A 23,756-nucleotide genomic window follows, 5' to 3' on the forward strand; every position below is an offset into this window, starting at 1 on the left:
GCAGAGTACGCAATCTATGAACCTGGGAGGAATTCGAGGCTCGGGGTCGCTGTGTGCTTCGAAGTAGCTGTTTGTTAACCACGTGCCATCGGCCTTCTCTTCGTGGAGACCTTTGAAGTGAAAGTACATAGAATGACGCTCGGTAGAGTATTGAGACTCATTTCTCAGCTCGCTGCGGTAAACTTGCTCCATGTAGCTTTTGAAATTAGCCTCAACAGTGAGTGATATTCACGCTTCCTCCCTCCTCAGACCGTCTAATACAGCCGCTAAATCTTCTTTTTCTTTGTTTCCATGAGACGTGTCATGTGCCAGTCCCGCAGCTACTATACTCAAGCACTCTTCATGGAAGCTTAGCTGATATTCCCTGGCAATGATCATAGTTTCTAGCTCTTCATCGTCAAGATAAACTCTGAGAAGATCCTGTAGCAGCTTGCCAGTTTGTAGAAGCTGTTTCCGCGATCTACTGACATCCAGACTTGTCTTTAGGGACGTACAGGTATGCTCAAAAACTACAGATAAGAGTTGCTTGGCGGTGATGCCGTAATCAATGTCTAGTCTGTCTGATTCGTTGGCCAGTCCACAAAGAGCATATATTCTATCTCTAATATCAGTCGATTGTTGGTGTCGACAAAGTCGCAGCAAGGTAAGAAGTGGTAGGGACGGTTGTTCCTTCCAATTGTACTTTGCCTGGACGACCTTGCTAGCTGCAGAGGCGAACGTCGGGTTAACACCAGTATGCTGCCCCCAACCGAGCTGATCAACGGTAGCGACATCTCCAAAGAATCTCTCGAAGAGACACCATGGTATTGCTTTAGACCCGCAAAGAACTGTCACTACTTTGGCGAGTAATAACTCTTGCACGATCCAGATTCGCGTCAATAGGCCCGCTCGCAAAGTGAAAGAACGGCTTTGGCTTGTCGGGTGGTCCAGAATCTTTTGGTGCTTACTGTAGCGGCTTCGAACACATTTCGTTGTGCCAAACATGTCATGGCTACGTTGCTGTAAGTCGCTTCGTCTTCTTCTCCAAGCCATGCATACACTGATTCAGCGTTGCTGTAGATCTGTCTCATCATTTGAACCTGGTGGTTGCGCTCTTGCAGGCTCTTTTGATCAATGCAGATCGCATCGATCCAATATACGTCAAATTGTTTGCTCGATCTCATCTGATTCAGAAAGTGCCATAGGTTCCGGCCGACAGAGAAAGTGTACCCATTGAGTTCGATGTCTGCGTAGTGTACATTGCGGCCCCATGCGTATGAGAGGGCGATGTAAGGTGGATGGGGTCCCACGACAGGATATGATCGCAAGACGCACTTGATCTTTTGCATTGGCTCATTGCGCTGAAGCTCCACTAGTCGTATCTCCCGCTGCAAATGACTAATAGGTACTGTCGAGTACGGAGAACGAGCGGGCGCCGCAGGCCTCATCCTAGACCGGGACGTCATGTTGTCGTGGATCCAGCACCTAATGGCACTCGAGGTAGTGGAAAGAGGCCTTCAACTCGTCGAGATACTAGTGATCTAAGTTTTGAGTTATAGGTATGAGCATCAACGTGGCAGCATAGCCTCCTGGAGGTAACAGCTTCTACATCCGGACAAGGCAGGGGCGGAGCGAACCCCACATAAGCGCCACGGCATGCTGTGATTGGGGTTTGCAGTAAAAACGGTCGTATATAAGATTACATTGTCTTGGTACTTCTTGTCATCGCGTTGGTACGAGGGGTCTGACGAAAAGCTGTTGCTGTTCTGCTATCGCGGTGTCAGTTCGACCTGACGATACAAGAGCAGGGAATGTATCCTCGAAGGAGACGACCATATCTCAAAGAACCCATTCAATCCGTTATCTGAAGCCTCGGCGTGCCAATCCTTGTGCTATTAATGCAACTCCCAATTCCGCAGACTCGCATGCGCTGGGCAAAGACATTAAAGAGGTTCGCTGCAGAATCGACATACTGGAAGCGAGAACGGATGAGATTCATGAAATGCGACGGGAGCTGACCTTGGAGAGGTAATACACAATCAAATTGCTGCTGCACCAGAGCTTTAGATGTCGGATACGACGGACTAGCAGGGTCGCCTGTGCTGCGCCTTGTATTCAAACTTCGCATATGATAGTGGCTCCATAGCTGACATTGAAAAGACGCGTATCTATGCACCAATGCGCGATTGTTCAGCGATCACAGAGTAAGACCAACGATCAAGCCCTGGCGATACAAGTTATATCTATCCTCCGGAACTACTACTAAGTCCCAAACGTATGGACGTAAGATGAGCAAGTGAACTTCGTGTCGCTCTGCTCCTTGGAAGGAGTCCTCTGGGGTATCAAACGCTAATATCACTCGTCTTCCCCTCACGCTGCTCTTCCGTAGTTATCCTGTGTTCATAGTCGGCTATGAATACATCAGGCTCCGCCATATGTCTCCCCCTTCTTTGTTGCACCCGCTTCGTCCTGCTTGGCGCCACCAGGACCCTGCTTCGCCAGCGCTTCGATCATTTCCGCAACCGCGAGGGCCTTTGTCCGATTCGCTTCTTCGTCGGCAGGATCTGAGAGGGTATCGAGGCCACCGAAGAGCCAGAGTTCTTGCAAGTCGCGGACGAGGGTCGAGATGCCTTGTGCCGTCCTTATCTATATGCTTTGTTAGCCAGCTATTTCAGCACTCAGTGTACACCGCGCAGGCCTAGCTTGACTAGGTATGTAAGACTGGCGGCACAAATTGTGACCAGAGTGTGTGACGCACCAACGCAGCACTTTGCTCTCGAATGAGCAGCTCTCTTTGTGCAGATGTCGCGTAGTCTAGTGCAGCTGGGAACTCGGTCCTCGTGTCGTCTTCTGAGTAGTCGGTCGCATCCTGCATCTTCACGGCGCGAAGTATGGTGGAGAGGTACCCGTCACCGCCCCACGGGTCTTCCTTTCTAGTGTCTATGATGGAGCTGCATAATGCTTCTGTCTTGGCTGGTAGAGGGTTAGCAAGCGCTCGACTCGAAAGATGGTATCGCGGTAGAGAACCGATGGTTGACAAAGACGAACGCGTGATGGACTTGTCTTCGTCTCACTAGTATAGAGAGAACCTACCGAGAAGCGCTTCCTTTGTCCGCTCTGAGGGATTCATGTCGGGGTTGTGGGTGGGATTGGCGTGCAGTGAGTTGCGGAGTTTCGGGAGTGCATTCCATCTTGATCGAGAGACTTATCGATAACGGGCGCCGCACAACTTGTGCAAACTTGCCCTGCATCTAGCACAGGTGATCGCCATCGTGATCAACGCGGGGATTTTGTGCCGAAAGTAAGGAGATTTCGTGTTCGCATCAGAACTAGGTAGAAGATGCACAGCCCACAGTTCCGATCTCCGGTTTCCGAAAGCCTGAAGATCCCATTTTCCACGACCCAAAACATCGGCGTCGCGTCGCGCTATTGATTGACCCTGGGCATGACGTCCTCCAAGGGGCCCTCGTGTGTCGCCAATCTGGGACCGAAGCATTTATCCATTCTTCCCCGGTAATAGTATCATGGACCCGGTAGCTGGTAGCATCGCGCCATATCAAATCGAATTCCAGATACATGTTCACCTGGCGCTGTTCAAAACGGCGACGTTAAGGTTTGAAGATGAGGGGTGAAGGTTTGGTTGACAATTTGTCAATGGTTCGTCATGGGTACTGGCGAGTCGAAGACCAGCGAACGGAGCTGACCTTAGACGTTCTGTGGACGTTCGGAGGTTCGCGTAGTTGAAACCATCGTCACCAGCACGGATGATCGTCAGGAACGGCCGCCATACCCGTCTCCACCTGACACCCATTGATTTTAGGGACGTTATATGTTGCTTTGTCGTCGTGGATTTTCAAAATCCGCAATCATCGCATACAAGGCCTGCTTTCACGGTTACTGGAACAAGGCGTCTCACCTTGGGCCCGTAGTGTCGGCCGCAGATAGCAACCTTGCATCCGGAAGCCACGTTCCTGGATCAATGGGTGGCTGGCTAGGCTGTGGATCCGGGAGCGCCGCACCTTATCGCGCAACTACCACTTTTCACTAGCCTGTTTGACGCGGCACAATATCCGATTTCCTGTTACAGGGTCATCGGAGTGCCGACTACTGCAGCTTGCTGTATTGCCGACCAGGTTCGGAGCCTGTCCCGTTTGTGGCTGGTGGCTTGCATAAGTCGAACAGGTATTGCTTCCAGAAAAGTGGATCTGCGTCGATAAACGTGCTTGAGATGCATGGAAGAATCCAGGCGAGGCTTGTGTTGTCTGAGCATAGGAGAGATAAGGCAAGACGTAAGATAATTAATGTCGTAAGATTATCATGATTGATGTCGCGGACTATTTGCGTAGATTTGCAAAGGACCATGCTCAGTAATGTCGTCTGCTGAAACACATGAAAAAAAACGCCAGAACTCCTGCGCTATTTGTGCCCCTTTGAACGCTCAAATCCTTCTTAATCGTCACGTGAAAACAAAACAGTTTCGGATAGCAAAAGTTAGTCCTAAGCGCCGTGCTGCCGAAACTCCGTACACAATGTAAGACAGCGCTGAAATGCAAGATGCAGATGTTCTGCGATGTATCTGAGGCCAATGGCACGATATCTGAAGGCGAGGCCATCAAACTGAGCAGAGTATACTGCGTCGAGAAAGTGTGTGCCATGAGCTCCGACTCTTGGCACGCTGTGATGTGGATCGTAAAATCGAGGGAGGGGGTTGAGACGCAGCCTGGGGTTCAGAGATATGGTTCCGCTTGGCGAGCCTGGCTTTCGAGGTTTGTGTGCTGATGACTCGTACCATCTCGTCGTTGTCGTCATTGCCGTCTTTGGACTCTTCAGACTTGGATGTGCCTATCTTGAGCATTAGTATCTCATGTGTGACAAGTGTGAGAAACGCTTACGAGAAGAGGCTGAAGTACGTCTGGATGTGTGAGAAGATGTCTCCGCGGAGTCTATACCTGAGAATTAGCATTTTCCTCGAGAACCAATGTCTTCCTGCTTACCGTCCGGAGATGAAACATTTGACAAGGGACTTCGTCTCATCGTCATGGAAGACCTTCTGCTCGCGGTCTGGCGGGGTCGTGGACGATAGCTCGCAGCGGGCGGAAACGCTGGTAGCGTAGGTACTGGAGGTATGTCTTCTGAAAGATGGCGTCCTCTGGTACTGTTCTGCCCGTCGACCTCCATCGACAGGCGCCGGATCACAGCATCGATGGATAGATCTTCACGGCTCTTGGGCCTGTGACTGGTAGGTCGTTTAGGGTTTGGTGTGACGCCGCTTCTGGCGCGCAGGGCTGGGTGTATGAGGTCGGACGAAGGGTCGAGTTTGCGTCGTACTGCTTCAGGCAGTGGTTGAGTAACCGTTCTGCTCCTTCTCGCAGCTTTGATCCGGGCCTGTAGTTCTTCGGCGGCAACTAGTTTGGGCTCTGTAGTAGGCGCAGTTTCTTTTGCCAGAGGCTTGGAAAAGTTTGGGTACGGGGCGGATGTGGGTCTCGGAGACTTTGTAGTAGCAGCGGGCTCTTTTTCGTTGAATGTTGCTGGTATGCTCTTGTGTTTCATGAACGTGGACATCATTGGTGGTTGATAGTAATTGTGGTGCAGATGTTGGGACCCAGTGTGAAGGTGTTTGCGGGAAGTGTCTTGCCTCTGGGGTAGCCAGCGCAATCTATAATGGATAATTATGATTTCCCAACAGACGGGCGCGGGAGGCACTTGCGTAGCGTGGTAACTGGGTTTCCGTCCATGCGCCGTTGCTTCTAGCGCTTCAGATGCAGATCCCTCTGTGAGGCGCAGCTGCTGAAACTTGAAAAAGGCTAGCGAGCGTTGATAAACAAACCCAAGCTGCTTAGCGACCCCCGACACAGCTCAGCTCCCGTATACGAGCGCCTGAGTCTGGCCTCCGAACATGCCACGGACGAACGAATGCGGCAATGGTCGCGGACCATGGCGCGTTTTCGTAACTTGGTGATTGGCCTCCCACGCTATCATGCCCATACCCTGGAAGACCAAGGCTAGACCCAGTGCCGGCGCATCAAAGTGTGCCGTGTCTATAGTTAGTAGTGTCAAGACTGGTAGAATATATGACGGGGCGTTCGCCTAGTTAATGGTTCATTGAGTTCGTCGCAACGGTGACAGCTCGCGCAGGACCGTGGGCTTCAATGACGCGTTTTAGTATTGGTTGTTGGCGTTGCGGACTAGGACATTTGAACATGGGCGGCTCAGGCCACCGGCTATGTGGGAACATGGTCCCGCATCACGCATACTTGTGGCTGTCGGTCCTGCAGTTGGGAAAGCACTTTCGCTCTATGAGGACGTACAGCGTGTCGAGAGTCGAGACTCTCCAGCTAACCGCCAATAGATTGGTATGAGCACGCTTGGTGGCTATCGAGGTTATCCGGAGAGGGTGTATTTGATCTTGCGAGCCTTAGTCGTGAGGTAGTGGCTTTTGTAGAGAAGGAGTTCCCGCCTAGTGGTATTGACTGGAGTTTAGTTGCAACTCAGATGGGAATTAGCAATACGATGAAAACGGCGGGACTACATAGACGGTTGTCTCAACATCGTGCCTTTCCGTCTATAGTCGACCTCTCGCCTACACAATATAGACCCATTGCACCTTCCATCTGAAGTGGAGATGGAACACGGACGGCACGTGACCACGAGACAGACGAGGGCAGCGTTATAATGGTGGCAGTTATATGTGTCGAGTCATGTGCTTACGATAAGCACAGAAATCGATCGATATCTTTGAGACAGAAAATGCTAACATTAGCAGTCGATGATCCAAGGAGTTTTCGGTCCTACTGAGTGGGACAGCTGGTTGACGGTACCACCAACCCACTGTTTCCGATGACAGGTGTCGAAAACCCATGATTTGCGACTTGACCTCTGCCTGGCGGGATCTACGTAAGACGTGGATTGAAGCATTGTGTATTGCATATCAAGTGCCATGCGACGAGGATAATGCTCGACAGCGTGTACAGCAAGCGTGGTGTTGAGTGTCGCTGTGCCAAGAGGATTGCGTCAGTGAGGCCGTGGGCAAGCGCGTATCTTTCCGGCTGCCGTCATACGAGGCGAGAGCTGCTGCACTCATTCACACCAACCTTGGAAACTAATCGGGCGACTGCATACCCTTACCCCGCAACATCTCTTAGATCGCGCACATACATCGCAGCCATCTTCAGGGTTCAGCGTGGTGTTGAGGCTCTTGCTGCTGCCGCCGGTCTAGGCTCTTATCGATATTCGTATTGCACTTCCAAGCTAGTGCATGCACTGTGCCCAAGCCCGGCCCTGTGCTCTCCCGCTTCGACTTTGCGACCCACGACGCGACTGCAGAGTGTCCGAGGCAGATCACCATCACCCTTCCCGTCACGCGCCATCGCGTTATCCTCTCCACTGCTGCGCGCGCAGGGGCTCTCCAATCCACACCTCTTTTGTCGCGTTGCCGAGCTCTGCGATAGCCCGCAAGCGCTGCCGCGCCTCCTAATCGTCATCCGCCAGCACAACACCCAGCCGCCCCGATCACCGCACCCCCGACCTCCGCCCTATCCACCGCCAATTATTCTCTCCACACTGCGCAAACGATCGCGACAGCCCGCCTGCCTCCGGAGGGTACACGCCCTAGCCGGAGAGTGTCGACACGCCGCCGCCGGTTATGGCAAACGTCGCTCCGCCACCTGCGAGTGAACGAAAGCGCGTCAAGGTATACGAGCTCAAGAATAATGACTGGTTCGACAGAGGGACTGGTTTCTGCAAGGGCGTAGTAACAAGCGTACGTTTCCCCATATCATGGCCGGCATAAGCGCTGGGTTTGCGCAACTCCCGCATATAACGCTCTACAAATGCTCTAGGCTAACTTATGCGACTACAGCAAGAGGAAGCGAGAATCGTGGTCCTATCCGAGGACGACCAGTCGCGACAATTGCTCGAAACGCGCATCTCCAAAGATGACGGCTACCAGAAACAGCAGGGTATGCGCCTGTCTTTCGCTGCGGGAACATCTTAGCTGAACATATGCAGACACACTCATCGTATGGACCGAGCAGAATGGCACCGACATGGCCCTCAGCTTCCAGGAGCCAGAGGGCTGCGCCAGCATATGGTGAGCCAAAGTGCCTTGTAGTTGAAGCCATATGCTAATGTACAACAGGGACTTTGTGAATGAAGTTCAATCGCGGCTGCAAGCACTCGCTCAGGGTACGTGATATCAATTGCGCCTAGCTTCAAGCGAGCTAATGCTAACATAGACGATGGTCGTTCAGATGACATCGATCACATTAGTCCTATATTACTCCCAAGTCCCGATCTTAGCAACCTCCACGAGATCGAGAACCACATGCGCGCTGCAAACTCGACGCCGGGCGGTCGTGAAGCCCTGGCCAAGTTCATACTCGCCCAGGACTACATTCCGAAACTCATCCCACTGGTGGACATGGCCGAAGACCTCGAAAGTGTCTCAGACCTACACCGCTTATGCAGCATCGTAAAGATGCTCATCTTGCTCAACGACACCGCCATCATCGAATACGTCGTAACAGACCCGGTGGTTTTGGGCGTCGTTGGGGCATTGGAGTGTGAGTGCTGCTGGCCCACGCGACCTCCCACACGGCTTGCTGACATTGCACAGATGACCCAGACTTCCCCCTACACAAAGCCAATCACCGACAATACCTCGCGGACGAGTCCAAGTTCAAGGAGGTCGTGCGGATAGAGGACGAAAACATAAAACGGAAGATACACTACACGTACCGCCTCCAGTATCTCAAGGATGTTGTTCTCGCGCGCATCCTCGACGATCCTACATTCAGTGTTCTCAACTCGCTCATATTCTTCCACCAGGTTGACATCGTCCAGCATCTCCAAGCGAACGGCCCATTCTTGAAGGAGCTTTTTAGCATTTTCTCACCCAAGGAGCAGAACTTGGCGCGAAAGAAGGATGCCGTACTATTTATCCAGCAATGTTGCGCCATTGCGAAGAGCTTGCAGGCGAATGTCAGGGCGCAGCTATACCAAAACTTCATCAGCAGTGGCCTACTTGAAGTAATCCAATTTGCTCTCAAGCACCAGGACGCTTCGGTTCGCGTCGCAGGAACCGATATACTCGTGTCCCTGATCGACCATGACGCGCTGATGGTGCGGAGTTACATCTTCAAGGCCATCCAGGAGAAGTCCAAGCCGCTCACTGATACCTTGATCGAACTGCTCCTCATCGAGGTGGACCTCGGGGTCAAGGCGCAGATGGCTGATGCGATCAAGATCCTACTTGACCCCAACGCCAACTCAGCTTCCATTGAAGCGCTCGGACGGACGAACAGCGACTTCCTTGCCAAGATGAGGGGGCAATTGCCATCCATACCTCAAACAGATTCCTTCATACAGAATTTCTACGACGAGTCTGCAAGGAAATTATTCCAGCCCCTGAAAGATTTAGAGGGCCGGGAATCAAGTGAGTGGTGCTCTTCATATCCTTGCTTTCTCAACTGACACGATGCAGTGGATGACCTATCGATGCAGGAAGTGTCACTATACGCCCATCTCGTCGAGGTTTTGTGCTTCTTCATCCGCCAGCATTCCTTCCGCAGCAAATACTTTATCCTGTCAGAAGGTTTGGCGGTGCGGGTTGCCCAGCTTATGGGCTGCCCGGAGAAGCACCTGAAGCTCAGTGAGTCTCCCTTTTAATGGTTCGTTTCGGTTTACTAATTATTTCTAGCTGCGCTCAAGTACTTCCGCACTGTGCTCGGTTTTCACGACGAGACGCATAACCGCCAGATTATCCAACACGAACTTTTCGAACCAATCTTGAAGATACTCTTCGACACTATGCCTCGCGACAACCTCCTCAACTCGGCATGCTTGGAGTTGTTCGAATTCATCAGACGCGAGAACATCAAGATGATCGTCCAACATCTTGTCGAGACGTACAGAGAAAAGCTACAGGACATTACATACGTTGATACGTTCCAGAACCTGATTCTCAAGTACGACCAGAACCATGAGCCGGTAACGACCCAAGAGATGGACAACTCCTTCACAAGTGTGGACAGCGACACACCCGCGCGACATGCCACCGCTATCAACGGTGGTAAGTGGGGTCAAGGTCTGAAAGAGGTGGATCAAGATGAAGAGGCTTACTTCAATACGTCAGATGACGAAGAAGACCATCTGTCTGGGGCCGGAAAACTTGCCATGAACGGCGCATCGCCAGTGCGACCTCTAGTGAACTATCCAGATGACGATGCGGACGATGCTGATATGGATGACCTGGCAGCTGATATGCCCGCATCTGCACGCAAGATGTCCGCAATCCAAACACCAGAGGAAAGCACTTCACCAAGCTCAGCATCCGCAGGATCACCACCAGAGCGGATATCGGAGAAGCGCCGCAGAGAGGAAGACGAAGAGGACGAGCTACTCGCAAGCATTTCCACCTCTGCCGGACCCAAGCGGCGCGCTTCTACATCCAGCAACGCTAGTTCTGGAAGCTTGCGGAGTTTGCGTAGAAAGTCGCCTAATGTAAATTCAGGCAAGGATAGTGGTGGTACGCCAAAGAAGATTTCATTGTCAATACCACTCAAGAGTAGTGGTGAGGGTGGCGAAAGCGAATAGTATCGTATGCCTCCTCCGCGACAGTAAGCAATAATCGAGCATGTGGAGGAACCCCGTATTTCTGCTGAACAGCAAGCCTTGAAATAACTCAAAAGATACCCATTGGAAACTCGGCAAGCAAGAACGACGTTGTATGAAAGGGGTTGTACGGGATTTTGCTTCTTCATGCAAATGGTTTCAATCAAGTAGCGGCATTGCAAAGGTGTAATTATTGGCGTTCAGTATCTTGTCCATTTCGGCTAGTGGCAGGGTTTTGGACTGGGCATGATGGGATGATGCAGCGCTGCGTGTCGTACTGTCAGCGTGTGTCTTCGGTGTTGAATTTTCGTGTGCACGAATAAGGGCATTCGGCCTGTGTATTATACCTCGAGTCTTCGTGCGGGAATGTCAACTCGTATGAAAATCATATCAATTTCCAGTGCTGAACGCAACATGACAAGGACTGCTCTAAAGACATGCGAGGACGTTATGAGCTAGATCTAGCAACGCAGTACGATCGGACGGAAGTATTCATAGGGCTGGATCACGTTCTTTCGCGTTGACGCTAGCGCGTTCGCAGGCCCCGCATGCAATTAATGCAACATCCTACGTCAGGTCTTCATACAGCTTACACCTCGGTTTCGCAATCAAACTTTCAGCATCTAAAGCTCCACCAGCGGCGAAACGCGCTACGCGATGTCCGACGAATCCTCTTCCACTAAGCCAGCCAGCACGACACCGGAGAAAAACCCAGCTAACCACGATACCAACGTTTCTGCTATGCCACCAAAACCTCCAACTCTTACTCTCATCCTTGCAGCCACACCGAATCTTGGAATAGGAAACGGCGGAGGCTTACCATGGCCACAGCTGAAAAAAGAGATGGGATTCTTTGCGCGAGTGACCAAGCGCACGTCGCCTGTTACATCGTCGGAGAGCATCAAGAAAGTGAACGCTGTGCTCATGGGTCGCAAAACATGGGAGAGCATACCGCCCAAATTTCGACCTCTGAAAGATCGCTTGAACATCGTTGTTACTTCAAAGCCAGAAGAATTCGCGAGTAAACTAGACAAGAAGATTGAAGTTGAAGGGCCGATGGTATGCTCTAGTGTACTAGATGCTATATCCCAGCTTGAAAGTCAGCATGAGAACAAATTGTCAAACTCGAATATGGAGCTGGACAAGGTCTTCGTCATTGGCGGGGCAACCATATACAATACGGCGCTGGAGCTTCCACAGACGAAGCGAGTGCTTCTCACAAAGATTCATAAAGAGTTTGAGTGTGACACATTCTTTCCGATCAACCTGGACGAGACCACGATTTGGAGGAATGCTAGCAGAGAGGAAGTGCAGGATTTTACTGGTGAAGAGATCCAAGAGGGTGGTATTGAGGAGCAGGGTGTCAAGTTCGAGTTTTGCATGTACGAGCGGGAGTGAAGCCAGTCAAAGTGAAAGAGCAGAAAATGTCTCGTGTTGGCTCGAATGATCCATAGTTCGTGCTTGCGCTCAAAACGAGGAAGACGCGACGCTGTCAGGGAAGGGAGGCGCTCTCACCTTCACCACGCCAAGTCATAAAGATAATTTATCGGTCACGTTGTTGACTCTCTACTCATTGGAATCTCTTCTCCCCTCAACCCTAACACTACCCGCAACCAATATGTCCCAGCCATCTGCACATGTGCAGTCCGTATGGCTTACGCTATGGCAGGGAAGTACGTTTCACCCCATCAACATAGAAGGCACGACACGCTGATTTTGAGCTTCAGATCCCCTTCTCTACATCGCCATGAACTTCTCAATGACAGCCAATGCCGCTCTCGTCACGCTACTTCTTGTCGCCGTCTTCTCCGTAGCTTATGATCGGCTCCGTCTATACCTAGTTCGTCGCACTCGCCGGACCTATAGCTACACCCTTGTCAACGACAAACTTGAAACCCCAACGTCAATTCCAGGCTTACTCTCATTACTGGCACGCACTAGTCGTGGCCCTCGCTCAATCCTTTGGGCGAAAGCGATGTGCAACAAGGGACTCTTCATCGGCGTGCAGTGCATCATCAGTCTACTCGTTGTTCAGATAGCGCGGGTAATTGCATCTACATTCGCAACCGATCGCAACGTTCAAAAGCAATGCGGTCGCCTGTTAACGAGGGGGCTAGAGTGCTCGGCTGCAACATTCCATCACGACTGGCTGAACGCTCTAGCAGCCATTGGTCTTTTGGCCTGCATACGGGGCTTCCAACTACATGTTGACTTCCCCAACCGCCAACACGAGAAGGGCGACTACAGCCCTGGGTTCCTCTCCTTTGAAGAAAAGTGTCGATGGATGATGCAGAGGCTCCTCGCAGCGCCCATCGCTGTGGTTGTTCTACACTCCCGTGTATCAGGGAATGAAATGTGGAAGCACGCCAAACTACTACTCATTCAGGTTGCTGCGTCCATCAGTCTCTTTCTCGGTGGTAATCTTTTGTGTTTGATTGCTGCGCTTCCAGTAAGTTTCTTTCTTTCTTGACATGCTAGGTTTAAAGCAGCTAACAAGATGCAGGACGTACAAGATACTCTACATGCACTGGAGGTATCAGGACTCACTGGAAAGACAGAAGTGTGAGAATGGAGCTTCCAAAAGGGGGGCCGAGGTACTTGTATGGCCAAAGTACAGCTGGCAGTGTGTTCTCCCGAATGTAGGAGCGAGCTCTTAGTACGTGAGATCTCGGCGTAGTAGAGCAATATGGGAAGTTTGAGATTCTCACACTGGAAGGTTATTTCGAAGGGGAATCGCAGCTCACATTCAGATCAAGGTCAACGGAGTGTAGATGATCATTTTTACATACAGCGTCAAAGCATATGCCTCACCCTCTTAATCAAGCTCCAGGACATAATGAGTGCAAAGCATATCTTCACTCCCACATCTCTAACCCGCTTAACCCATAACAAGATCGTAAGCCGCCTTGCCGCTCATAAGCACAAGCACGTAATGCGCAATTATTCCAAGCGCCCCATAGTACCTTCCCTTTCCGCCATCCTCTCCAGTCCTCGCGTACCCAATCGCATAAATCACACGGTTTACACTCCACACCGCGCCCAAGACGGCCGCTGCGACGGGGTACCTCAATCCGGTAATCAACATGGCACCGAGGGCTGTAACGTGGTTCTCGTTGAAGTTTTGGTGCGCGCGTTGGGCCGAGTTGAAGGCTAGCATTGCGGCTCTTGATGGTGGGGAGGCGGTCTGCACTTGTTCGTAGGATGCGTATTCGTAAGGGTACGGGATTTTGGCTGCTTTGCGGAAGCCGCCGACGCGGCCGCCATGCCAGATGCCGACGAAGAATGTGGAGACGCAGGCGGCAAGGACGTAGCTGAGGGATGGTGGGTTAGTTTGTGGTTTCTAGATTGTTTTGGAGGGGAGGGCAGATGGCGATGGGGGGTTGTTAAAAAAAATGCATTGCAGTTTCTGCCATTGCAATTGTAATGGAGGTTGAACGTACCCGTACTCGCTGGGAATCTGAATAATCGCCATTTTGTCGTTGATGTAGTAGTCAATCTAATGAATTCGTGTTCTTTTGTCTCCCAGTTGTTCAAGAATGTCCGTAGAGAGGCCGACTGTATGCCTTTTATACGTCTCCTAAATTGCTCGTCGTATTTTGCTTGTTCTGGTGCTGTGTTCTCTGTACTCAGATCGGTGCAATGTGTCTCCAATTGTTTGCGACGCGGACGAGTTTCAGCGGAAGGTCAGGAGAGAGATCCGCAATCGGCGCATCTTCTCGCCGACGGCATGACGCAGGTGCTACGCGACGGCATAGCTGCCTGCGTTACTGTGAGTCGCACAGCCAACATTGTGTTGAGTGTTCAGGTACCAGAGGAGGCCTGGAGATGGAATGTGCTCATTCAAGGACGAAGATGTACGGAGTCGTCGCTTGTGTGAGCCGAGGGGCTGACTTGGTGGGTGGGTGAGCATGGGTGGTTGATCAGCATGACCTTGTCGACTGATGAGCTGGTACCCACCGTTTGAACGTAGAAATACGATTACTTGTGAAACTCGCTATATGGTAGTACAAAGGATCTAAAATGGGCAAAATACCATCGACTGAATCGTGGGGAGAGTAATGGTTTTGTAGCATGGGGCGTAGATTACTAAAGGGCGAAGTTGACCATTTCGTCATTCCGCCCCAGCATTGCGAAGGTGAGTTGATTACTATTGTCACAGAAAATCCCAGCGAGGAATATTTAGGACACTAATTACTAGTCAAATGGGTCTGCTCAGTCGATAGTATCGTAAAGACATTGCAATTACATTTGGAAATTCTATTAGTGAAGCGATGCGGCCGATGCATCTCTCCACAGATCTCAACGTGGATGATCCTATGTCTCATTCGTTTTTCTTACTCAAACCTAATATTTCCGTGTCATCAAGACAATAAAACGGTATCCGACTCGCATCAAAGCTCAAATGGTCGAGATCATCTTGATCAGACTGAAGGAAGATCTGGCCTCGATAGACTAACTCTATCGCTAAGACTCCGAGATGGACTAGATATGTTTGCAGAGTTTGAACCAAGTTCGAGCTGACGTAGCGGCTAGATCTATCAAAGAATCGGCATATAACGAACCAGAGCCGATCAAGGCAGTCTAAGGTGTGTCAGGTAGGTTTATAGATATTTCGGACCGCCTTGTAATGTATAAGGTCCTTGAGAGGCTTCTTCAGTCCCCTTCATAAATACATCAGTTAAGATACATCCAGTTTCGCGAGCTGGTATCGTAGCTGGATGTCGAAGTAGCTTCTCCCACGAAGCTGTTCATAAGGCGAGTTACGAATTATAAGATCATACAAACGTCGCAGGAGTAACGAAAAGCTACCCGAAGCTGGTATCATGGTGCGTATGTAAGAAGTTCGCCGTCAAGGCATAGGTGGCGAGCGTGGTGGCTCAAGCCCTAAAGATGATTACAGAAGATCCTAGAGCATGAAAAATGTCAATAGTAGAATGGTAAGCTGCAAGTACGGTTTTGAGATAGAGGGGGACTTCATGATCAACCTACCTGAAGTCCGTGGGCGTATGCAAAGAGAAAGCCGTCATCTTCGCTCCTCGGACCTGAAGGATTCGCAACAGTATTATTGGTAGATCTCGACGCACAGAAACTGGACAGGCACAACAGGACATACAGCACAAGGACAGTTGATCAATAAATTGGGTATATAAATTCATCGCTCATTCATTTCTGTGTGCGGTTATCAATTTCATATACAGCCATCCTGGCTACTCAACATCCATTTGCAGTGACGGCCCTAACAGCAACGCTCTCGATTCTTTTCTTGTAGACGGTCATCTGGTGTTTCAGCAGATCACCGTACACAACCTTCCTTAACATCTCATCATCCACGGTCACAGCCTCTATATCATCTTCAGTCCTGCTTCCAACGCGTTGCCTCAGTACTACCAGTCGCCCTGCAGGTGACAAAGTACATGGTGGTATCGGCCATGCTGGGAGCGTTGAGGAAGTAGAGCTCGACGTGTTCGTTTGCAGCGAGGATTTGGAAGGCCTGCTGAGTCGCTGCGCAAAACCATACTTTGATTTTGATTTAGGTGGGGAGGACTGCGACGGGTCTCGGAGGTTGGGCTTGGACATTGATGTGATGGTCGAAGCAAGGTTGGAAACCGCAGCAGGTGCTGGGCTGGCATAGAGCTTCAGCAAGCTTTTCAGTACGCCCTTGTCCGCTCGCGGTATAGGATCGCCCTCGTTGATGAATGCGTAGAAGAGACTCTTGCGATGGCGTTTATCGTCAGGCTTCTTCAATGGATGTAGACTGACTGGCGGCGCACCAAACGTGACGCAGTGCACACGCTTGAAGAAACTGGTGAGGTAGTTGAGCTCAGAATTAATCTTCGTGCTCATCATATGCCCATAAAGCAGTGCCGCGACCGCTCCGCCTGCGGAGTGGCCGGTGATGAGCAAACTGCAGTTTGAACGTGCGGGGTTTTCTTGAAGCAAGACCTTCAACCGTTCTGCGACGGGCTTGATCATCTTCTTCGCCACATAGAGGAAGCCGGCATGGCACAAATTTGACGGATCGTCGAGAAACTTTTCCGGACTATGAGGTGCCGAGTTGTAGTTGACAGCCCAGTCCATAAAGGTCTGACTTCCGCGAATGGCAAAGACAATGGTATTTAGCTCTTCCACAGGAATGGATTTAAGCACCATGGCTTTCGTGCCACTGCGCCAATCAGCAGGGATGAAGGTCTCCATTTCTGGGTTCTTCTTCGTGCCTGGGGGCGTGTACGCTTTCTCTGAATAGGTTGCTGCTAAGCAAAGTAGGGGATACGTTGGAAGATAAACTTTGAATGGCGGCAGATGGGGCGGTAGTCGAGAGTTTGAATAGAGCCACACCTTAGAAAAGTGGTTCGACCCTTTGTCGCTAGTAGAGTGCGATTGCACTTCGTGTTGACGACGGCGTCTGGGTTCGCCGAGTGGCGGGCTTGTTCTCTGGGCTTCTTCCTGCTGCTGCTCACTGAACTCCATCATGAGATCCTGTTCTTTGCCACTGAAGTGATCATCATCAATACTAGTAATGACAGAGTCAAACTTTGAGCTGATCATGTCGTATAGTGCGGCTCCTTTGCACAACGTTTGCATGCTCTTCGTAGCGACGGCCGCCGTGGGTCGCTCGATGCAGTTGCTAGTCAATTTCGTGACACTCTTCCCAGCCGTATCTCGAAGATTCATGTACGATTTGGCAGCCATTCGGTCAAGGCTATTCCACTGTTGCTCAAATGGAGCTTGGCCGCGGGGCTCATGAGGTGGTGGAGAAGCGAAGCGGATGGTTGACTGACTAGCGTAAGGTTGAACAGGCTGCGGTGGTGGAGAGCCATATCGATAACCATCTTCGGGGAAAGAACCAGGCATCTGACGGTAAACCGGGTGCTGAGGCGGACTTGAAGAATAGCCATAGAGAGGTGGGGGAGGCCTCGTCGCTGTTACACACTGAGGAGAATTCGCCTGGACCGGAGGCGCGTAATCTTGCAAGTACATATCTGCTACTGAAGGCGATACACGTGGTTTCCTGGATGAGGAACGCGGTTTCGAAGTCTTCGCCGATGACGAGTGCTTCCTCCTGCTCTTTCTCTCAGTTTCAGCCGCCGCCATGTCGTCCCCCTAATCTGTATATGGCCTTGCAAGAAAGTAAAAAGAATGATATGTAGAGTGTCGTAATGGTGGGGAAGCTGTGGGATCTGTTCAACGCGGTAATCGTCGTCGATGTCCTGTCCGCGACGTATGCCAAGGTTCAGTCATAGCCGCTGCGTGCTTTTGCGCTACGCTAACGAAGGTTGCATGATGGGCGTAGATCTTTGATTCTCGGGTTCAGGTTGTGTTGCTTTTGTTGGGGAGGTCAAAGACGTTTAAGAAACGAGGGGACACGTCAAAGGCCGAAGGAGTGAAAGGCTCTGAAGTTAGGATGGGCGCGGCCGGCTGTTAAGGGCGGGTCTATGCAGGTAGCAAGGAAGCCGCGGTATAGCCACCGCGCTAGGCCCTTTACTGGTTGCTTACACAACGCTTGATCACAAGCATATGTGATTGGACGCCAGTCGCCTTGGCGCGTATTTGAGCGGTGGGCATGTAGCCCTTCGCTGTCGATGCAGGTATGCCTCGTGACCTTCTGTAAACGTCGCGAAAGCCGAAACAACGAGCCTGTAGCGGTGCCTGCAGGAACAGAGGGCCAGGCTTCTATTTCCGGTTTTCCAGCACACATGCCTCCCCACACCCCGATCAACGGCTAACTTGCCACAACAGCGATCGGATGCCATCCTTGCCATGCTCCGGATCTGCGGGTTCCCGTGAGATCGCCAGAAACTCGTCTTACAGTCAAAGTTCAAAGTTTGTTTTGATAATGATTACAGAGCTTCTACATGTGTATGCGCAATGAGCACTACAACTTCTACACGCGATTATCTATCGTGCGCGCCGACGAAGTCATCCCGTTCCTCCTCTGGTGTACCGAGTAATCCTCTCTCCTCATTCTCTTCGTCATCGTCACCCTCTTCTCTAAGTCCCCCTCTACCGACACCAACGCCTGCACCGCCTTCTTCGCGCTCTTCCTCCATCCCATTCATCACATACCAAACGTCTTTCTTGGTGAGCAGGCCTTTCAGCATACCTCGATCTGTAAACAAAACATAGCGTAAACCAAGTTTTTGAAACATGGATACCGTAAGCTGGAAACTAGCTTTCACGTTGAGGGTGATTGGTGTTTGGTCCATCCAGGGTCGGAGATCGAGTGATGTTGCAGGATCGGAGAGGGGTTGATGAGAAAAGTACGCTTCTGTCTCGGCGGCCAAGTTTCGGGGAGGCGTCAAAGCAAGTTGAAGTGCGTATTGCAATTCGGTTCTGGAGATGTAGCCAAGTAGAAGAGCATCGCGACTGTTATCTATAACAGGAAACCCACGGAATCTATGTTGAGATAGAAGCTGGCGCAGCGACCCGATAGTATGACCGGTCGCTGTTATCGCGGTTAAGTCCTCAATCCGTGTCATAACATGACTTGCGCCAACGTCAGGAATGCTAGAACCGTTGTCTTCGCGGTTGTCAAGAAAAGGATAGCCTTGGAAGTGTATCCAGGACTCGTAGATACCACGTGGGGAGATTGCATCGCCAATCCACTTACTGATCATGACCGCGATCATGATAGGAAGGACGTAAGTGAGCGCTCCAGTAAGTTCGAACATGATGACCACGATCGATACGGTCATACGTGTCGTTCCGGCAAGCGCTGATGCGGCACCAACGATAGCATACGTTCCTGGAGTTACACAGGGTACGTCTGGTTCGCAGGATTTAAAGACGAAGAGGACTGGCCACGCCGCCTGGACTACTTGAACAGAAAGTCCGACAGCACGTCCAAATAAACCCCCAATGGCCATAGATGGGAGGATAATGCCAGCAGGAATCTGCAGGCCAAATGTGAAGCCTGAGAGTATTATACCCAATCCAGAAGAGATAAGCAAGAGTGCGATAACTCCCGTGTTCGCTTTGCCAGATTTGCATAGCCCAAGTGTATCCTCGTTGAGGTCTGCGCATTCGGCAAACAGAATGTGCACAAGCTCGGACGCTTGAGCGCGCATGAACTTGATGGGAAAGTTGATAAGCGCCGTGATGAAAGATACGATGACCACCTCTTTCACCGGACCTTTCAAATACTGTCGATTCTTGCGCCATTCAGCAATGCCCATGTTGAGCTTGATGAAGAAACCCCCAAAGAGTCCACCCAGGATTCCGAGGAATGCAAAAGGTACCAGCTCGAAGTCATGCCACCCGTTACGGTACGTGACTTGGTACAACACGAGTTTCCCAGTGTGGAACGGGTTACAGGCTTGCAAAGTGACAGCAGCGACCATTGCACATACAAAGCTGCTCCACATGGTTTTGTCCGGGAAATAGTACGACAGTTGTTCGAGACTGAAAAGCACGCCTCCAATGGGTGCACCAAAAGCAACTGAGATGCCTGCTGCAGCCGCTGCAGAAAATACTTCTCGTTTTCGTGCTGTTTTCCCGTTAGTACTTGAAACCAAAGGATAGAGTAGGAGGCTGACCTTCATTGCCATTCACATTGCCAAACAGCTTCATGAAGAGGTTCGCTGAACAGCATGCTACGTGTACCAGCGGACCCTCCTTGCCCAGCCACAAGCCTGATGCGACTGCGAGGCACAATCCAATCGTCTTCGTGACCAGAGTCCATCCACCTAGAAAGTGCCGAATAACGAACCCGCCCAAAACAGTCTTGATCTCAGGTATACCGCTGTGTTTGGCGTAGGGCGAAAACTCGCGCACCAGCAGGCTAGCGCAAGCAGCAAAAAATACCGAAAAGAGCACGAAGAAGATGTACTCGACGATATATCTTCCACCCACGCTGCCAATTCCCATGGCAGCACCCCAAGAATTCCAGTCATGACAAGCCTGCTCTTCCTCGATTCCCCAACAACAAAAGCTCTTGTTCAGGTAGAACCGCCCATCTCCATCAATATTATGACAATAACCCGTCTTGAGATCTGCCAGCCAATCACTCGCCACGTCGATAAAGGCTGCAATACCTCCGCTCAATATGCCGGCAGCAACCAGAATGATCCAGACCTGACTTGCATCCGCCAACTGCTTGATATGGCCAAGTACACCACTGGTACCCGTGTATAGATAGCGTAGTCGTTGCCGTTCTTTCGCGTATTCGAAGATCCAATCAATTGCGGTGAGGTCATCGTATCCTACTCGCCGCCCAGGCCCTTCGACGTACCAGTCTAGTCCGTTCGCATCTTTGGTGTCTTGGAGATGTTCGCCTGCGTTGCCAGGTGTATCGAGATAATTGAGTATAAGCTCTGTTGAGCCATTTGGGCGGTGCGATTGTGGTTGGGGCGAGGCGCGGTTGCTAGATGACCCGAGGGAAGATGGGAGGTATCGCGAGAAGCCGAAGGAGGCTGTGGATGCCTTGGGTTTGCGCTTGAAGGACAGCCTGAAGACACGTCTTAAGATAGAGCATATGAAAAGTGTGCTATATCTGCTTACTGTTCAGGTAGATCTCGTTCTAGTGGGTCATCCGCAAGCAGTACCTCTTCATCGCTGTGATCGTCCTCAACGACTGGCTGCTTCCCGTTCAATATGCGGCTCGATGATGCTTTAGCCTGTCCACGGGAGGACGGATCTGACGACGAGCTGGACATGCCCTCGACATATACACTTATGCAAACTGGGGCGCATTGCTCAAGCAATCATTACGTAGAGCGAAAGGATGTCTTGTTGTTGCGATGTACAATGAGGCGTGGCTGACGTTGGATAACGATGCGACGAACAAGGTTGGTCTGTGCATCCGCAGGGACAATCCAATCACATGCAAAACGCAGCCATCATCACATTCCACAGTCATGCCAATCTCGTTATACAACTCTCTGGAACATTGACTTGCTCATATGATTTTCCAAATAAACTTTTGAGGATATTCAGATCGTTTTTCTAACTACCAAAACACCTTTCCTCTCCACAGCTACTTTACAAGAACCTCACGACCCCTCTACTCCATATTGAAGTCGACAACGGCCCGTCCAGCAATCTCCCCACGCTTAAGCTTCTGTACAGCTTCATTAAACTTGCTCAACGGATACACCGTGTAGATCGGCTTCAACAACCCTCGCCTAGCGAAATCAAGCGTCTTGTCCACATCCGCCATACTGCTCACAAGCGTACCCTGTACACTCTGTTTTCTGAAGCACATCTGGCCAGGATCGACATCAATGTGTTGAGTACCAGCCGGCGGTAGCCCAATGCACATGACCTTTCCACCAACGCGACTACCAAGGTATGATATCGAGTTTGGGTAGGTCTGAACAGCGGTGACGAAGACACCGTGAGCACCGATGCCATCGCACAGTCGTACTACCTCCTCGCCCACGTTGTCTACTTTCTTGAAATCAATGAAATGTTCCGCGCCTCCGGTTTCCATGCAGAGCTTCTGCTTGTCGTCGCCAGTGTCAATGGCTACGGCGCGTAGACCCATGGCTTTGGCGAGCTGTACGCCTTGTAGGCCGACGCCGCCGCCTGCACCAGGGAAGACAGCCCAGTCTCCAGGTCGGAGTTGTGACTCCTTGATTGAGGTGTAGATTGTTGAAGCAGAACACATAATCGGTCCTGCTATGTAGTCGTTTACGCCATCTGGGACGAGTGTTGTATAACGTTCGGGCGAAACAATGTATTGCTTGTATGAACCATCGACCATCAGTCCAGTCAAGACTGCCTTTGCGCAGTAGCATTCGTTGCCGTTTCGGCAAAGCTCACATGAGCCACAGGTATCTTGGATTGGCTGAAAGGGTCAGCATTCGGCTCTCTCGGATATGCTTACGTCTTCGCTTCCTTTACGACGCGGGAGTATGTGGAAAGCTAGTCTGCTCACCTTGTATCCAGCGCGCATTCCCGGCTTCAGGTTCTTAACCTGATCTCCGACCTTGACGATGACTCCGCTACCTTCGTGTCCGGCGCACTTTGTACCGAGGTCTGACATCTTTGGTAGTGCCCAGTCGTTGAGCATGAAGTGGAGGTCGCTGTGGCAGATACCAGTTGCATTGAGCTTGATAAGTACGTCCGTTGGTCCTGAAAAAGACCATTAGAACACCGTCAGATATCTCGGATACCTTTTCAACACATACCACATTCTGGGACTGGAACGTCCTGAACCTCGACGTGAAAGTCTGGACCCTCGTTGACTACTACACCGGCTTTACATGTCTTTGGGATATCAAAAGTCTGGACTTTGTCTTCTGCCATGTTGTTGAAATGTGTGTATATGTTGGGTTGATTGACGAATTTGGTACAGTTGCGCCTGGAATGAAGGGTATGGATTTAGTGACAAGGTGAATCAAACGACCGGATGAAGGACGGTACATGAACCCCTCATCCTCATCTTACCCCTCAACTCAAGATCCCCACAACTACTGTCTGCGCGGTAAAGTTCTCCAATGACGAAGTAGAACCGCGTCCATCGTGAATACAAATCAATGGAACGATAGTTTGACAACCTCGGTCTTGGAAAATATCCACAATCATCCAGTAAAAGATTTATTATCACAAACGCGACTCAGTACGCTCGAATCGTTCCTTCTTCCCTACAAGTGTAAAAGCGGGCGTTTTCCGCGGCGAGGGGCTGTTAAAGGAGCGAAGTGGGCGGCTGTTGGAGCCGTCAAGGCGCTTGGCTTTCCCCATATATGAGGCGTGGGCGATGCGGGGTGATGTACGTGGGGTTACCGGGACGGATATCATAAGGTGGCGTGAGCCGGCCAGCTTCAGGCTTCAGAAAACCAAAGTTCGCGTAGGGGACTGTCATACATATCACCGCGTGTTCTCTTTGAATTGGATGCCGCTAAGTAACGAGGAATTGTTTCCCGATGTTTCGAGGCTAATCGCCATGCAGACTTGCATTGTCACGATAGTCTTCTTGCCACGATGAGTATTCCCAGTCGTACCGAATACGATCCCGCGAGTAGCAGAAAATATTCGACTAACAGAACGTACTACTAGCTGTCTTGAAAACCGTAGTGGTCAGTAGATTGGAATTCCATATACTTCTATTTGCCGCCAAGTCATGGATAATGCCATACCCGGTCGATCAAACGTGTCGGCGCGTCTAGCAGTTTCCATCTATTACGCGATCCAGCACAGTCTGGCTGGTCTGGCACTGTTGGCGATGC

The 23,756-nt window shown here is 51.0% G+C and overlaps 8 protein-coding genes across 8 annotated transcripts; 3 read left to right on the plus strand and 5 right to left on the minus strand.

Moving 5' to 3' along the window:
- Positions 1 to 2,400: 2,400 nt before the first annotated feature.
- ALTATR162_LOCUS8686 (uncharacterized protein) lies at positions 2,401 to 5,541 on the minus strand (the record flags this gene model as incomplete). Its single annotated transcript, XM_043316319.1, has 5 exons — positions 2,401 to 2,625; positions 2,738 to 2,952; positions 4,645 to 4,821; positions 4,872 to 4,922; positions 4,974 to 5,541. 5 exons carry the CDS (start codon positions 5,539 to 5,541, stop codon positions 2,401 to 2,403), a joined length of 1,236 nt encoding a protein of 411 aa, XP_043172254.1.
- A 2,080-nt stretch (positions 5,542 to 7,621) lies between these two features.
- On the plus strand, positions 7,622 to 10,572 carry ALTATR162_LOCUS8687 (uncharacterized protein; the record flags this gene model as incomplete). The annotated part of the gene is made up of 8 exons (XM_043316320.1): positions 7,622 to 7,738; positions 7,838 to 7,937; positions 7,987 to 8,068; positions 8,117 to 8,163; positions 8,214 to 8,540; positions 8,594 to 9,412; positions 9,461 to 9,628; positions 9,677 to 10,572. 8 exons carry the CDS (start codon positions 7,622 to 7,624, stop codon positions 10,570 to 10,572), a joined length of 2,556 nt encoding a protein of 851 aa, XP_043172255.1.
- Positions 10,573 to 11,247: 675 nt separating this feature from the next.
- ALTATR162_LOCUS8688 (uncharacterized protein) lies at positions 11,248 to 11,988 on the plus strand (the record flags this gene model as incomplete). Its single annotated transcript, XM_043316321.1, has 1 exon — positions 11,248 to 11,988. The coding sequence occupies one exon, from the start codon at positions 11,248 to 11,250 to the stop codon at positions 11,986 to 11,988; it is 741 nt and encodes a 246-aa protein (XP_043172256.1).
- A 220-nt stretch (positions 11,989 to 12,208) lies between these two features.
- Positions 12,209 to 13,156, plus strand: ALTATR162_LOCUS8689 (uncharacterized protein; the record flags this gene model as incomplete). Its single annotated transcript, XM_043316322.1, has 3 exons — positions 12,209 to 12,263; positions 12,318 to 13,039; positions 13,094 to 13,156. 3 exons carry the CDS (start codon positions 12,209 to 12,211, stop codon positions 13,154 to 13,156), a joined length of 840 nt encoding a protein of 279 aa, XP_043172257.1.
- A 312-nt stretch (positions 13,157 to 13,468) lies between these two features.
- ALTATR162_LOCUS8690 (uncharacterized protein) lies at positions 13,469 to 14,062 on the minus strand (the record flags this gene model as incomplete). Its single annotated transcript, XM_043316323.1, has 2 exons — positions 13,469 to 13,901; positions 14,031 to 14,062. The coding sequence occupies 2 exons, from the start codon at positions 14,060 to 14,062 to the stop codon at positions 13,469 to 13,471; spliced, it is 465 nt and encodes a 154-aa protein (XP_043172258.1).
- Positions 14,063 to 15,801: 1,739 nt separating this feature from the next.
- Positions 15,802 to 17,682, minus strand: ALTATR162_LOCUS8691 (uncharacterized protein; the record flags this gene model as incomplete). The annotated part of the gene is made up of 1 exon (XM_043316324.1): positions 15,802 to 17,682. The coding sequence occupies one exon, from the start codon at positions 17,680 to 17,682 to the stop codon at positions 15,802 to 15,804; it is 1,881 nt and encodes a 626-aa protein (XP_043172259.1).
- An 800-nt stretch (positions 17,683 to 18,482) lies between these two features.
- Positions 18,483 to 21,242, minus strand: ALTATR162_LOCUS8692 (uncharacterized protein; the record flags this gene model as incomplete). Its single annotated transcript, XM_043316325.1, has 3 exons — positions 18,483 to 20,074; positions 20,124 to 21,034; positions 21,088 to 21,242. 3 exons carry the CDS (start codon positions 21,240 to 21,242, stop codon positions 18,483 to 18,485), a joined length of 2,658 nt encoding a protein of 885 aa, XP_043172260.1.
- A 347-nt stretch (positions 21,243 to 21,589) lies between these two features.
- ALTATR162_LOCUS8693 (uncharacterized protein) lies at positions 21,590 to 22,836 on the minus strand (the record flags this gene model as incomplete). Its single annotated transcript, XM_043316326.1, has 3 exons — positions 21,590 to 22,375; positions 22,466 to 22,662; positions 22,719 to 22,836. The coding sequence occupies 3 exons, from the start codon at positions 22,834 to 22,836 to the stop codon at positions 21,590 to 21,592; spliced, it is 1,101 nt and encodes a 366-aa protein (XP_043172261.1).
- Positions 22,837 to 23,756: the final 920 nt, after the last annotated feature.

The sequence above is a fragment of the Alternaria atra genome (assembly GCF_907166805.1).
Source record: "Alternaria atra isolate CS162 genome assembly, contig: 29, whole genome shotgun sequence".
In the NCBI taxonomy this organism is placed as follows: domain Eukaryota; kingdom Fungi; phylum Ascomycota; class Dothideomycetes; order Pleosporales; family Pleosporaceae; genus Alternaria; species Alternaria atra.